At 35.6% G+C, this 16,205-nt stretch overlaps 1 protein-coding gene across 1 annotated transcript in view; it reads left to right on the forward strand.

Annotated features, from left to right (window-relative positions):
• Window positions 1-16,205, forward strand: part of CHM (CHM Rab escort protein) — a 162,225-nt gene that overhangs the window by 142,582 nt on the left and 3,438 nt on the right. Inside the window, exons 9-10 of the mRNA XM_037511626.2 lie at window positions 3,939-4,037; window positions 9,031-9,191. Coding sequence (XP_037367523.1) covers window positions 3,939-4,037; window positions 9,031-9,191 — 260 coding nt within the window. The remainder of the gene's footprint in view (window positions 1-3,938; window positions 4,038-9,030; window positions 9,192-16,205) is intronic.

Below are 16,205 nucleotides of genomic sequence, written 5' to 3' on the forward strand. Positions count from 1 at the left end.
TTCAGGGTGCTGATCAGAATTCTTTTGGCTATTCATGGTCTTCTGTGGTTTCCATATGAATTTCAGTAATGTTTGTTCTATTTGTTTGATGAATGCCATTGACTCATATACATCTCATGGAATCTATATATTTCATTGCATGGAATCTATATATTGCTTTGAGCCTTTTAACAACGTTTGTTCTTCCAGTCCAGGAACAGGGCATATCTTTCCATTTCTTTGATCCTTCCTCTATTTAATAATGTTTTATAGTTTTCATTGTATAGGCTCTTCACCTCCTTTGTTGTTAAGTTTACTCATAGGTATTTATTTTTGATGCAGTAGTAAAGGAAATTGTTTTCTTGATTTCTTTCTCTTGTTCATTGTTTGCATATAGAAATGCTACTGATTTTTATGGGTTGATATTGTAACCTGCCACACTACTATACTGAATTAATGCTTTTAGTGTAGTATTTATTGTTTTCTGTATGTCATCTGCAAATAGTCATAGTTTTACTTCTTTCTCAATTTGGATACTTTCATGCCTTTCTTTTGTCTAGGTGCTTTTTCTAGGCCTTGCAATACTATGTTGTATAGTAATGATAGAAGTGGACATCCTTGTTTTGTACCAGATCTTAGAGGAGAGCTTTCAGTTTTCCCCAAATGAGTATGATATTATCTGTGAGTTTGTCATATGAGGCCTTTATTAGATTTTCATATGTGTTATGTTTTCTATCCCTGTATTTTTGAGGGTTTTTATCATAAATACATGTTGAATCTTATGTATTTTCTCAGCATCTTATTAATATAAACACTTGAATTTTATCTTTAATATAAGTTACATTAATTTGGGTTTTGTGTCTGATCTTCCTGTGTCCCTATAATAAATCATAAATCTCTTGGTCATGATGGATAATCATGTTACGGTATTGTTGAATTCAATGTGCTAAGATTTTTCTTGAGGTAATTTGCATCTATGTTCATCAGTGATATTGGTTATAATTCTTTTTTTTTATTTTTGGTGATGTGCTTGTCTGCTTTTGATATCAGAGTAAGGTTAGCTTCATAAAATGTGTTTGGATGCAGTCTCTCTTCAATTTTTCTAAAGAATTTGAAGGATAGGTATTATATACATACACACACACATCATCTGTCTGTGAGGATATGGAGAAAAAGGAATTTTCCTACACTGCTGGTGTAATGCCAGCTGGTCCAACAACTATGGAAAACTGTATTGATCTTTTTAAATCCTGCAACTCCCTTATTTTCTTATTTAAATCTCCAATTTCTATTTTCTGTTTCTCAGTTGTATATATATATACAATGGAATACTTTTAAGCAATCAAAAAAGTATACACACACACATACACACACACACATATATACACACACCACATTGTCTGTCGGCAAGGATGTAGAGAAAAAGGAACTCTCCTACAGTGCTGGTGCAATGCAAGCTTGTCCAACCACTATGGAAAGCTGTATTGATCTTTTTATTTTTTTTAATTTTTTTTTTTTTATTTTTTTTTTTTAAAGAGGCATGTATTTTTATTTATTTACTTGTTTGTTTGTACATGCACGGGGTACAGTCAGAAGCGCGAGAGGGTGAGAGAATTCACCAGAGCCAGAGCGGGGAGCAGAGCAGGCAGAAGGACTGAAGTACACTGCTGAGAGGAGCAGCGGGCGGCAGGAGAGGTCTGCGCACCATGCGGGACCCTCCTCCAGTGGCCGGGGAGCATCTGGGGATCGAACTGGCGCCGCAGAGGCCGCGGGCAGCTTCGCAACCCAGCGCTCAACGGCTGCGCCACCGGGGAGGCCCCTGTATTGATCTTTTTAAATCCTGCAACTCCCTTATTTTCTTATTTAAATCTCCATTTTCTATTTTCTTTTCATCAGTTGTATGACTCATAACGTTTTTCTGAATATTGTTCAATCTTTGGCTTTTCAATGTTCACTTGTATAAATTTGACTTTCTTTTCGGCATTTTCTTCCATTTCTTTGCATTTTTTATCATGGTGATTTTGAACACTGTAATAGTAAAGTAAAATCTCCATGTCTTTGTGGTACTATTCTGGAGAACTGTTATTTCCTTGTGATGTCATATTCTCTTGAGTTCTGTCTGCCCATTTTGCTGCTTCAGGTTTCCCTAACTTGTTAAACATGTTTGTCGCAGTAATTTAAAGAATTTCATTACTTCTACTTTTCTAGCAGTTGGCTATGTGGTTTTATTTGCTTATGTCAGGAGAGTTGATCTTGTTGCATTCTCAGGGAGTGGGCCTTGGAGCTGGAGGAATTCAGTCATTTTTTAAAATGTGCTGCTGGGATGGGTAGCTGGCTCATGTTTGTGGTACCTTCAATATCCCTTCTGTTTAGGGGTCCAGACTCTTGAGTCTGTATGCTTTCAGTGCAGGCTTCACAAGTTCAGTACTACTCCTGGGGGCAGGAGTGTGTGCAACATACAGTACTGTCCTTGGACTTTTCACTGGGGACCTAATCCACCAGGATCATCTCAACTCCTCTACATATATTTTTCCTTACAAGGGTGTGTGCCTCCACACAGTTCAGCTCTCTCCTCCTAATGGCTTATGTTTGCCAAATAGTGCTATGGTTTATGTTTCAGCCTCTTCATTCCAGATCACAGCCTCCAGACATTTCTCTCTAATGAATCATGAATCTCTTCAATGTCCCTTCTGGTAGAGTGCATGCTTATCACTGATGTCTAAGAGATGCTCCAGTTCAGCCCCAAGTCATGGACCCTCTGGATGTACTCCAGTCTGGTTTATTTTTAGATTATTCTCCCAGGAGCAAAGCAAGAACCCTCTGATGCCCCCTTGATCCTATGTGGAATGAATTTGAATAATGAGAAGCCTTTTCTTGTGTTGACTTTCATCATAAAATTTGAATTATCTTCTTGAGTTAGAAATGAAAAAAGGTCTGCTCTCCTGTCTCGCCCACTGCTCCCTCAGCAGTGTATTTTGGTCAATCCGCCTGTTCTACTCCCCACTCTGTCTCTGGTGGATCCTCTTGCCCCCCCCCCCACACACACACCTTTGCCTATACCCCAGCTTTTGTATGCATAAATAAATAAATCAATCTTTTTTTAAAAAGAAGTGAAAAAAGGTCCAATAGTCTGAATTAAACTTCTGGAATAGAGATTGGTATATCCTCTGCTGGTGTTTCAGGGGAAGGAATTTCTCAGTACTTGCCTTGTTCTCTGGTATAGTCTTTATGTCATTATTCAGTCCCACCCCAAGCCTTTTCCAGTACCATGAGAATTTCTCCCATTTAGAGAAGTCCTTTCTTTCAGTGCATAGAACTTGTTCTCCTTTCTTTACCAATGTGTGTCAGCCTGTAAGAATTCTAAATGCTAACAGTGTACCCCCAAAAGATTTTATAAAGTCTAGGTGATTTGTTGTTAACAGTAATATTTGTATGAATGGATTCTTCTGTCTGTAATCTGTGAAGTGTGTTCTTAGGTAAGTACATACTCCACTTTCAGTATTTTTGACATAAGTATTTTGTTTAACAAACCGTTATTTACTCTCTCTGGGAATGTTATAAGGATAAATTAAGCTCTTTCTATGACTAAATGGTTTCCTAGGCTTTTTTACTCTGTTAGTTCCACAAAATGAGCCTCTTCTGCAGTCTCAGTATTCTCTCACTTAGTTATTAGCACATATTTTAACTATTTGGTTAACACATATGAGACTTAATGTCCCCTATCACTGGATTACAAACTCCATGAAAGCAGGAACTATGACTTGCTCAGCTCTCTATTCCCCTGGCATCAGTATATTGCCTTGAATATGCATACACAGTGAATTTGTAAAAAGCAGAAACTCAACATATTGTTTTTCTTAAACAGATATTGCCTTGAATATGCATGCACAGTGAATTTATATGCACACACAGTGAATTTGTGAAAAGCAGAAGCTCAAAATACTGTTTTTCTTAAACAGATTTGGTTCATTTGACTTGTACGTCTTCTAAAACAGCAAGAAAAGATTTAGAACCAGTTGTGCAGAAATTGTTTATTCCTTATACTGAAATGGAAATAGGTAAGAACAATAAATCAGCGATTCATGGAAAGGTAATGTAACCACCATTTTGCTCCTCTAAGATATCTCATGAAGATTACTGCAACCTGAACTGAAACGTGATGTATTAAACAACAGTACTTACGTGTGTTACCTCAGTGATTGAATGCATTCTCTTCCTAAATAGGAGAAATTATTTACTCAAATATGGTAAAGGAAAAATATATATAACATGTAAATGCAAAAGTACACAAGCACATATATCAGGAAATATCTCAATTTTGATAGAATTATGGGAGATCTTTCTTTTAAGTTTCTTTATTATTCAGGTATTGTACAAAGAGCATATCATTCTTTCATAAGAAAAAGTTATCTTCATTTAAGAAAAAAATTAGTTCAATTGAGAGTTTCAAATATTGACAAGTGTGTGAATCCTTCATAGCTAATGAGTCTCTTTCAATGCATGCTAATGTGATATTTCTCCAGATACATATGCCACTATTTATTCAGTACAGAAAGTGCTTTTTAAACATGTATTTTCTCCCCACAATATAGGGTATGTCTTAGAACAGTGAATGGAGCAAATTATAGTGTATTTTGTGTACTAATGATAAAAAATTAGCCTGCTATATCTTCATTTTTATGAAATAAGAGTGATTTTTTATAGGATTTGCATGTCCATTTCAATTGTGATTTATTTCCTCATTGATAAATATACATATTCTTCGAATGGTACATTTGCTCAGGCAGACCCTTTCATTACTCCCAACCTATTGTTTTCCTTTTAGTTCATCTCTTATGTGTCTTGTTCATTTTCTTAAAGCAGAGATAGTACGTAGAGTGCCATTTATTTTGAATATTTGTTACTAGTATAAGAAAACAAATCACTCTCCTGAAGAGCTAATATTAGCTATTTGAATAAAATCCTATGATCTGAAAGTTTACTTCACTTCAGTTTGAAACTTATTTCATATTTACATTTTCTTCATTGAAGTCTCAAAAATATTTGGATTATTGCTAGAAACTGATTGCAAAATTTGGTTGGTACATGATAATATCTCTAGACCTAAGGTAGTATCATGATTTTATCCTTGTCTTTAAATACCTTGCTTGTTAAAACACTGAATTTCAGAATTCTTTAATAAACTTGTTGTTATTTGTGTTAATCCCAGATGATACACTAAATTTGAATCTTGTTTCATTACGCTTCACTTTTTAAAATGCGTTTAATATCCTTTTTAAAAAATCAAACTAGTAATGAATTACACATTCATTACTTAGCATCCTCTAGCCATTTTAGATTTTTAAACATTAATCTTAATGGTTAAAGTGATCCCATTTTGAAATGATGTATTGTTTAAAACCTGACTGAAATTCTTTAGTAAGAACTATGTGCTCAGAGGGGTCCTCAGGTGCACTGAGGCACTGAAAAGCTAGTTTTCAATGACACATAGGCCTTTTTATCATCAGGATGAGGTACTGGTCATATTTTAATTAAAATGTCAGAACAAATACTGTTGGAGTTATTGAAAATGAATCACCAGATAAAGTGAGCACTGGGCCATAGCAGGTCAAAGAGGCAAAGTCACCTGGAGAAGAGTACTCAATTCATTTTCCTGCCTAACTGAAGAAGGAACTTTATGAGTGATATCAACTTTTAATATGTTAAAACACATTCTTAGCTGAGCAAAAGCCCCTATTTTCACATATTGAGGGCTTTTATTGTGTTTTAATTGTTTGGCAACAATAAGAAATGTATGCTTTAGAGCATTGTAGATATTTTGTTCTAAAACATGTACCAAAAGATAAACATTACTTGGGCTGATTTTTTTGGGGGGTGGGGGGATTCTATGTTCTGTGGGATGTTGTGCTTTATAAGCCTTTATCAAAGTAACTTTGCAAGAAAATTTGGTATAAAAGATAATGCTGTCTTCTCAAATGCAGCATTTCTTTCCAAAGGTATCTGAGAAATTCTGGTAGGGTTATGAAGGTATTCCCTCTTTTTCTTAATTTTTCATGTTTAAGGCATTACCTGGAGCTATTTACAAATGCTTTGTCTCCAGAGATAGTTGAACTAACACTTCCAAGAATCCTACCTCCCGACTTCCTTTAAGAACATCAGAGGTATCTAAACCCTTCTATTCTTCCCACTCCAAACAAATTTCTGATGTTTTATGCATAGTAAGCCTGATTCTGCAAGTGAGAAAATGAGGATATTGCTACCACCTTATGTGCATTAATTCTTCCAGACTCCAAAATAACCTTTAAAGCACTAAGCAAGCAGTATGTTCTTGTCTCACTGGTAGAACTCTCCTAAGAGGCTTTTCTTATTTCACTCAGGAAATTGATATTTTCACTACAAACTGAAGGAAGAATTTCATTAGTGCTATATCTTGAAATGTGTACAATGTTGTATTATCACTATACCATCTTTCTCTTTTTTCTTCCATTCTGCATGGCATATAGAATTATTTCATCTCATTAATTTCCTATCTCAAAAGCAGCACAGCCTAAAACATAAATTCCCTTTATGCATGCTATTTTTAAGTTGGTGGCTGGTAAGGGCTTAAGTAATTGTTGAACTGAGAGTCAAATGCCTTATCTTAATTGTTTTTGTATTTGTTGTATCCAGACTCTCAGTCATGGCTGCAATAGTCCCCTCTCTTAGTATACTTCTCTGTTAAGTGTTATTAAAATAGTTTATTCTCTCCCTAAACATGGGATGCAATTGTAGACCATAGCTTTCTTTTATTTGGTATGCCATTGTTGATTTTCTTCTGCCTACCTAATTCTATATTTATCCCAGTTTAATTTGCCCAAGATTTTATTCTAAATTATCTGTTACTTGTTTAATCCTTCATACCATCTAATTGAATGAAATACACTCTTACAGAAAACCAATTCTACTCTTGCCAGGTGATGTATTAAATCTAGCCAAATCTTGTCAGCTTTAGTATTTTTTTGACTGTTGTGCACTTCACAACTGCATGTTATTTCTCCAGCTATCTCTCTGCCTTCAGCTGACCTCAAAGAAAATGAAGCAATTATTCCTCTTTGAGGGTTTTAAGGTCAAAGCCTGATAACTCCCTTGTATCTAAGCATTTATCTTTAGCCTATATCAACTTTTCATCTTCTTCATAGTTTCCTTTCAAAGCTTCAACCTCTATGAAATTTATTTCCTTTAATCTACTGGATTATTCATTTTCCCCAACTTTTATTAAGTGAAAGCCCTCCTTTGAGTAGGAACTTTCATGAAGTTCATAGTAATGAACTAGGCAATATTAAAAGACTTCCAACCTTAGCCTATTTTTTTGCAGTGTTCCTGGAATTTTGTGTCACAAGTCACAGACTGTTTAATCTTGTAAAATATAGTGAAACTAAACTCACAGCCACATGGTTTTAGTTGTGAAATTCGTTCCTTCTGTTCTGTTATTTTGCCAGTAAATGGGTTTTGCTACCTATTGTGTACTTACATGAAATTAATGATGTCTTAGATGCATAAATTGTTGCATTTAAAAAGGGGCTTTTTAACGGATCACTTCTTCCTTTTAGAGTTTCTTGAGTCCTATTGCACTAATAATTATGGAATATTCAGGATGGACTACAAAAATAATACATCTGATGTTCTTGTAGTGGAGATATTTTAAATATAGTAAAATGCTAATCTAAATTGTGGACTGAGGTACTATATTAGTTAAATATTGCAGTTATTTTTGTGTACATTGAGAACTTGTCTACATTGATTACCAATTAAGCAATAAGAGCTAGTTAGATAATTATTCCTTTGGTATTTTCTATGGTTCACAAGTGCCACATGGTCTTGGGTAATCTTCATTCTTATCTATTATCATCATCATTGTAGAAAATTTGAATTTTTGTTTCGATTCAAAGAAAACCTGTAGTCAATAAATATATTGACAGCAATATTTTCTGTTTTCAACCAAATAAACTTTAATTATACCTTCCTAAGGAAGAGAAGCAAAGGAATAATTGTCAAGATAGCGAGGAATAGACTTACGGTATTGAGGTTAATAAAGTTGGACCTTTTAATAAGTACACCATACTCTGATTATACCTGAAATTCAAGATTAAAACCAATTAAAACCAAAGTTACTCATCAAGTCTCTGGTATGTACTAAGACTTGTATTTGGGAATATAAATATGCAAAAGAGTAAGAACTATATTTCATCTCATTATTAAATGAGAGAATTGTGCTCAAAATGACTTTAATTTTTGCAACTTTATTTTTGTTTGTGTATTGATTGCCATTCGTTTTGTAATCCAGCAGATAAAAGCATTAGTGAGTTTAGATATTGAAGTTTAGATCCTGTTATACTATGTTTAATAATTGCTTTATTGTGCTATAACTCATATTTCCATGAAATTCACCCATTTAAAGTATAAATTTCTGTGGTTTTTAAATAGTTACAAAATTGTTCAAACATCACCACAGTCAATTTTAGAACATTTCTATTACCCCCAAAATAAACCCCTACCCATTAACAGTCATTCCCCACTTACCCCAAATCCTTCAGCCCCAGGTAACCATTTAGCCTACTTCTTGTCTCTATGGATTTGCCTATCTGAATATCTCATAATCCTGTATATAGTACTGGCTTACAATATAATTTACCAAGTTAGTTTGTCCTTGTGAAACATAAGAAAATCAACTTATATTACCTTATCACTTCATAGGCATAATTTTGGATGAATATTATCATAAACCCCTTGATACTGTTGAGGAGAAATAAAAATGCAAGCGAACAAAATTGGAGTTAAACCTAGTTAATTTACTAATAATTAGAATAATTGTTAAAATCTAACTTAGTTTGAAAAATCATAATTGCTTGCCATATACACATATGTTAAAGTATATGAATGCAGACTTATGAATTAATACAGAACTCTGATTTATTACAATATATAATAAAATATTAGTAATCAGCTATACATTATTGTAATTGATAGGCATATTATGCTTTGGATGTAAGTAAAATTTATGTCTACATTTAGAAAACAAAGAAGTTGAAAAGCCAAGGCTTCTGTGGGCTCTTTACTTCAATATGAGAGATTCTTCAGCCGTCAGCAGGAACTCTTACAGTGATTTACCACCCAATGTTTACGTCTGCTCTGGTCCAGACTGTGGTTTAGGAAATGACAATGCAGTCAAACAGGTAAGGTTATTTTGTTTCTTGCTTTTCTGTTAGGAAGTCAGTGGGGGGCCTCCCCAGTGGCGCAGCGGTTCAGCGCTGGGTTGCGAAGCTGCCCATAGCCTCTGCAGCGCCAGTTCGATCCCCGGCTGCTCCCCGGCCACCGGTGGAGGGTCCCACATGGCGCGCAGACCTCTCCTGCCGCCCGCTGCTCCCCTCAGCAGTGTACTTCGGTCCTTCTGCCTGCTCCCCGCTCTGGCTCTGGTGAATTCTCTCACCCTCTCGCGCTTCTGACTGTACCCAGTGCTTGTATAAATAAATAAATAAATAAATCTTTAAAAAAAAAAAAAAGGAGTCAGTGTGGTAGGAAAGTGAATTAGCTTTTCCTCAGGGAGGTGGGAAAAGAGACTAGAAGAAAAACATTTATCTAATTTAATACCATCTCTACAATTTGCCCCAAGCATATTTTTTAATGAATTACAGCACTACTTCAAATGTACTTTAAATATACTATCAGGGCCTCCCTGGTGGCCCAAGGGGTTGAGATGCAACCTATGAAGCTGTCGGCAGCTCCTGCAGCACAAGTTCAATCCCCATCCAGGGAGCTACCCGCATGGTGCAGCAGACTTATCCTGACTCGTCCACTGCTCCCCTCAGCAGTGCATTCAGTCATTCTGCCTGTTTTGTTCCCCACTCTGGTGAATCCTCTCATCCCCCCACACCTCTGGCCTATACCCCAGTTCTTGTATACATAAATAAATCTTTAAAGAATATACTATCAGGTATTTTCACATACTTGAATATGATGAATAACGAGATCATTTATGTCTCCCATTGTGAGAATAAAAATGGAAGGTGTTAGATATATTCAGAAAAATGTGTTATGATGCCAGTATCCTGAAGAAACATTACTTCTGTTTTAAACTGTTGACCTGTAAGTATACTATTGAAATACAGAAACTATAATTTTTAAATTACCTTTAAGGCATTTTCTTATCTTGGAAAAGAATATGTAACTCTAATTGTCCACAGTTAACATGATTCCTTTAATGTTTTGACATAAGCTATTTTCCCAAGAATTAATGTAACTGTTGAGGGAGAAGTATGTTAAATTGAGGTAGAATTTGTGGCAGGACTCCTAAGCAGGGTAGAAGAGATAACAAAGCAGATTGACACAAGTGCCAAAAGTGAACTATGATTCTTTTAAACTAAAGATTCATATGCATATACAAATAAAGTTCCCTGCACTTGCCAGGAAATGAAAAACAGACAATACCATTCTTTGATACACAAGTCTAAACTTATCACAGAGTCAGTAGGCACATCTCTGTCTTGAATCAATAAATGGATAATTTCACATTGTTTTAAGACCACAGATGGAAATTTCATTCCAATTAGTGTCAGGGCTTTTATAACAGAAAATGGTCTTCTTGAGCCTTTAATTTTTAGTCATAGCAGTAAGGCCATGACCCATATATGTATAGTTTTTTGCCATATTCTTTGATTCTCATCTTCAGATTCTAATGGTGATCCTGGTAATAATATTCAGCTAGTGATCACAAACAAAAATAGGAAAGCACCCCTCTCATCCATCTTTCTTTCTATTACTTTAAGAGGGACCTAATAACATGGTTCAAGATCTACATTTATAACTTAAAATTACCAAATCACTTTTGCTTTGATCTTCCAGTTTTTTCCAGGCAGAAATTGCCAACAAGTTTTGAGCCAAGTAACTGAGATCATTTTTATTCCTAAATGAATTTTAATTTTTTAAACATGGGCTTGTTTTTTCCTCTTAATTCTGTTCATTGAGATCAACATTGGTTTACAGCATGGTATGTGATTTAGAGGTATTTAATTTTTTTTTTTTTTTAACCAAAATGGGAACCTTTGAAATGAGGGCTTATTATACAAAGCTAAAGTGGTCTAAAGTACAAGTTAGAAGATTGTAATTAAAGAATAATTTTATCATTTTCTTTTTTAACCAATTTATTGCTGTTAAAGTACCATTATTTTACATCCTTGCTAGTGTTTTTTTTTATTTTACATATTTTTACATCATTTTTCATTTTTGCACAATGTATGCTTTTTCATCTTGCTTATAGTCCCCATACAATTCCCACCCCCCTTGTTTTGATCCTACTCCTGTTTTAACACACTACCCTGTAGTGTGTATCTGGTTTATAGTTGCTTATTGATTTTGATTTTTACTTTATTATAATTAGTCTTTTTCCTGGTCCCTTATTTAGGTTTTCTAAATTCCTGCTATGAGTGAGACCATCCGGTACTTTTCTTTTTCTTTCTAGCTTATTTTGCTGAGCATGATCCCTCCCAGCTCCATCCATATTGCTGCAAATTGCATGAGTTTATCTTTTTTGATTGCTGAGTAATATTCCATGGTGTACATGTACCACATCTTCTTGATCCAGTCATCTATTTTTGGGCATTTGGGTTGTTTCCGTAGCTTAGCTATAGTTAATAGTGCTGCTGTAAACATAGGGGTGCAGGTGCCTTTTGAATTAATGTTTCTGTGTCCTTTGGGTAAATACCTAGGAGTGGAATTGCTGGATCATATGGAAGCTCTATGTTTAGTCGGTCCAGAAACCTCCACACAGCTCTCCATAGTGGTTGGACCAGTTTACACTCCCACCAGCAGTACAGAAGAGTTCCTTTTTCTCCACATCCTCACCCACATTTGTTGTTGCTAGTTTTTTCAATGTGTGCCATTCTCACTGGTGTACGATGGTATCTCATTGTGGTTTTGATTTGCATTTCCCTGATTACAAATGATGTTGAACATTTTTTCATATGACTGTTGGCCATTTGCATTCCTCTTCAGAGAAGTTTCTTTTTTGCTCTTCTGCCCATTTTTGACTGGATTATTTACTTGTTTTTGTTGAATCTCATCAGCTCTTTGTAGCTTTTTGTGATCAGTCCCTTATCATTAGTGTTGTGTGCAAAAATTTTCTCCCAATCGGTGGGGTGTCTCTTTGTTTTGGTTACTGTCTTTTGCTTGCTAGTGTTTTGACAGTATAGTACCTCCCCCCCTCAGGTGTAGTCACTGTAGCGCTCCCACCAATGAAATACCCATAGTCTTCCACCATAGTCCATTGTGTTCTCTCCCCCAAGCACCCTGCTTTTACCCCTCTCTTCCTCTCTCCCCCTCTAAAAGCCAGATATCTATGGTCAGTTTTCAAGGGTTGATTTTAAAGTTTATCTTTGTGCGACCCTTTGTTTGGTTTCTCTATATTCCACATTTAAGTGATACCATCCAGTATTTATCTTTCTCCTATTGGCTTATTTCACTTAGTGTAAACTATTTCAACTTCATCCATGTTGTTGCAAATGGAATGAGTTTATCTTTTTAAATATCTGAGTAATATTCCATTGTGTATATATACCATATCATGATCCATTTGTCTGTTTTGGGCATTTTGGTTGTTTACATATCACGGCTATTGTAAATAGTGCTGCTGTAAATATAGGGGTGCAGGTTTCCTGTTTTTGTATTATTAGGGTAGATTCCTAGGAGTGGAATTACTGGGTATTATGGCAGATCCATCTTTAGTCTTTTGAGAAACCTCTATACTGCTTTCCATCAGACCAGTGAACATTTCCACCAACCATGTAAGAGGATTCCTTTGTTCCCATTCCCTCACTAGCACTTGTTGCTTCTGGTCTTTTTAATATAGGCAATTCTCACTGATGTGAGGTGTTAATCTCATTGCACTTTGATTTGCAGTTCCCTAATGATAAGTGATAAAAAACTTTTTTTATTGTGCTTACTGGCCATCTGTATGTCTGCTTTTAAGAAATGCCCTTTTAGCTCTTCTGCCCATTCTTGATTGGACTTTTTGTTTTCTTTTTGTTGAGTTGTATGAGGTATTTGTAGATCTTGGATATCAGTCCTTTGTCAGATATATGGTGTGAAAATATTTTTTTCTAATTCAATGGGATGTCTCTTTGTTTCAGTTACAGTCTCTTTCACTGTGCAGAATCTTTTTTGGTTTGTTTTCACAAACAGAAGTTTTATGTAGTCCCAATTGTCTATATTTTATTTTCCTGGTTGCTGGGGTGAATCTAAATATCTCTCTCAAGTTTATGTCTTGGAGTGCTCTGCCTGCTTTCTTCTGTGTATTTTATGATTTCAGGTCTTACATCCAAGTATTTTTATCCATTTTGACTTATTTTTTCTGTATGTGTGAAATAGTGGTCTAGTTTAATTCTTTTGCATGTAGCATTCTAATTTTCTTCATCCATTTACCAAAGAGTCATTCTTTCCATTGTATATTTTTCATGCTTTCGTTGTAGATTAGCTGTCCATATACATGTGGGTTTATTTCTGGGTCTTTAATTCTATGCCATTGGTCTGTTTTTGTTCTAATACCATGATGTTTTAATTATTATGGCTTTACAGTGTACTTTGAAATATGGAAGTGTAATGCCCCCATCTTTCTCCTTTATTTGTCAATACAGCTTTGGCTGTTGAGGGTCCAATTTGATTCCATGTGAATTCCATGTGATTCCATGTTTGTTCCATTTCTTTGAAGAATGCCATTGAGATTTTTAATGATTTTTTAATTGGGATTCCATTGAATTTATAAATCATCGTGGTTAGGATGGCCATTTTGACAATGTTGATTCCTCCAATCCATGGGCAGTAGATATCTTTCCAATTCTTTGTGTCTGCTTTTGTTTCCTATAACAATGTTTTATAGTTTTCCTAGTATAGGTCCTTCACTTCCTTTGTTAGGTTTACTCCTAGGTACTTAAATTTTCTTTCGGTGTGATTGTAAATGGGGTGGTTTTCTTAATTTTTTCCTTTTCTAGCTTGTTGTTTGCATATAATGAAAGCAACTATTTTTATGTATTGCTTTTGCAACCTGCCAATTTGTTGAATTGGTTTATTGTTTTAATTAGTTTTCCATGGAGTTTTTAGAGTTCTTTCTGTATATTTTTATATCATCTGCATTTAATGATAGATTTACTTCTCCTTTCCCAATTTTGGATTCCATCTATAACAACTTCTAGCCTAATTGCTCTCGTGAGGACTTTCTATACTATGTTGAATAGTTGTGAGAGAGTGGACCTCCGTGCGTTGTACAGAATCTTAGTGGTAAGGCTTTCAGTTTTTCACAAATCAGAATGCTGCTATTGTGGGTTTGTCATATATGACTTATGTTAAGATAGGTTCCATTTATCCTCATCTTTTTGAGGTTTTTCATCATAAATGAATGCTGAATCTTATCAAATGCTGTCTGAGCATCTATTCTATGGACCCCTCTGAGGGTAGCATGGAGATGGATTAAATGGGGGAACCCTAGAAGCAAGGTGACTAGTCCAGTTCTGAGATGTTGCAGTCGTGTACAGGCAAGATGCCTGGTCTGTGTCAGCAAGGAAGGAAACGATAGAGTCAGGAACTAAATAAAATTGGAGATAAAATTGACAGGATTTGGTGATTGATTACAAACATTGAGTAAAGGGGAGGGAGAACTGCTGAAAACAGAAGAGATAGAGCTAAAGGATAAAATAGCCGTTAGAGAAATTGAAGTATGAGGTAGAGGATCAGTCTGATCTCAGTCCTGCTTCTAGAGGCTACATGTCTCCAGATACAACAAATGTATCATAGTAAATGGCATGTCCAGAAATATACCCTTGAACTCTACTTAAGAGGGATACTGTTTTCCCTTTCCCTGTCCCTCCTTTCAGTTTCATATCAAAGCTCAAAATTTGTTTACTACCCCTCCACCTACTTGCAAAGAATACTGCAGGTGTCTAATGCAGTAGATAAATATTTTTAGATTTTGCAGCCTACATGGTCTGTATTACAATAAAACTCTGTCATCGCAGTGTAAAAACAGCCATAGACAACAGTTAAAGAAATGAGAGGAGTATGTTCCAATAAAACTTTGTTTACAAAAATAGGTAACAGGTAGATTTTAGCTGTGTACCATAGTTGTCAACTTCTGACCTAATGGGTCACTTTATGTGTGCATTAGGAAGGTTGAAGCAGTACAGAAAGACATTATAGCCTTTAAAGTAAACATATGTCTTAAAACCCTTTAATGCCTTTATTTGACTAAAAGGATAGAGTGTGAACTCCCTAGAATGGCAGGGACCCTTATCTAACAATGAATTCATCTAGATAAAAAGTATCTTTGTCTAGATAAAAAGTAGGAATATGTTTAGAATAGAATAGCAATGCTACTTGCCATTTACCTTCTTATTCTCTTACGGTGACAGACTAAGCTTAGCTTAAGTCTTGGCATTTTAAGTTATTTTATTAGTAGTAACAGCTCCCATCTATCTATCGAGGCTTACTCTGTGTCATTTTATAGACCAGGAAAGCAAGGCTCAGAAGTTGAGTAAGCATTCCCCAGATCATATCATTGCTAAGTGGTGTGACTTTTTATTCAGAGTATATGATCTTAAACACTGAAAGCCCAGAGAAGGAAAGTTATACAGAAAAGCAAATAGTTGAGCAAACAATGAAGACTTCTTGCTTTGAACAATGAGTTGCTGATATTATCATATGTCAAGTTAAACTGTATATCACAAATAGACTCTTATGGCAAATGATGTAGATAATATTAAGGGAAACCATTTTTCTGTTGACATATAGAATATTTTTTTTTTTTTAACCACTGTCCTGCTCTCTGGCAGTTACTCTTCTTTTTTTTTTTTTTTTATAAGTTTTTTTTTTTTTAAGATTTATTTATACAAGCACTGGGTACAGTCAGAAGCGCGAGAGGGTGAGAGAATTCACCAGAGCCAGAGCGGGGAGCAGAGCAGGCAGAAGGACCGAAGTACACTGCTGAGGGGAGCAGCGGGCGGCAGGAGAGGTCTGCGCGCCATGCGGGACCCTCCTCCGGTGGTGGGGGGAGCAGCTGGGGATCGAACCGGCGCTGCAGAGGCTGCAGGCAGCTTCGCAACCCAGCGCTCAACCACTGCGCCACTGGGGAGGCCCTAGAATAACTATTCTTAATTTATCAACTCTGAACGCTTGATAAAGAATCTGATCACATACTGAAATACATG

The sequence above is a fragment of the Talpa occidentalis genome, unplaced genomic scaffold, assembly GCF_014898055.3.
Source record: "Talpa occidentalis isolate TD23 unplaced genomic scaffold, MPIMG_talOcc4v2.1 talOcc4.15, whole genome shotgun sequence".
NCBI classification, from domain to species: Eukaryota; Metazoa; Chordata; class Mammalia; order Eulipotyphla; family Talpidae; genus Talpa; species Talpa occidentalis.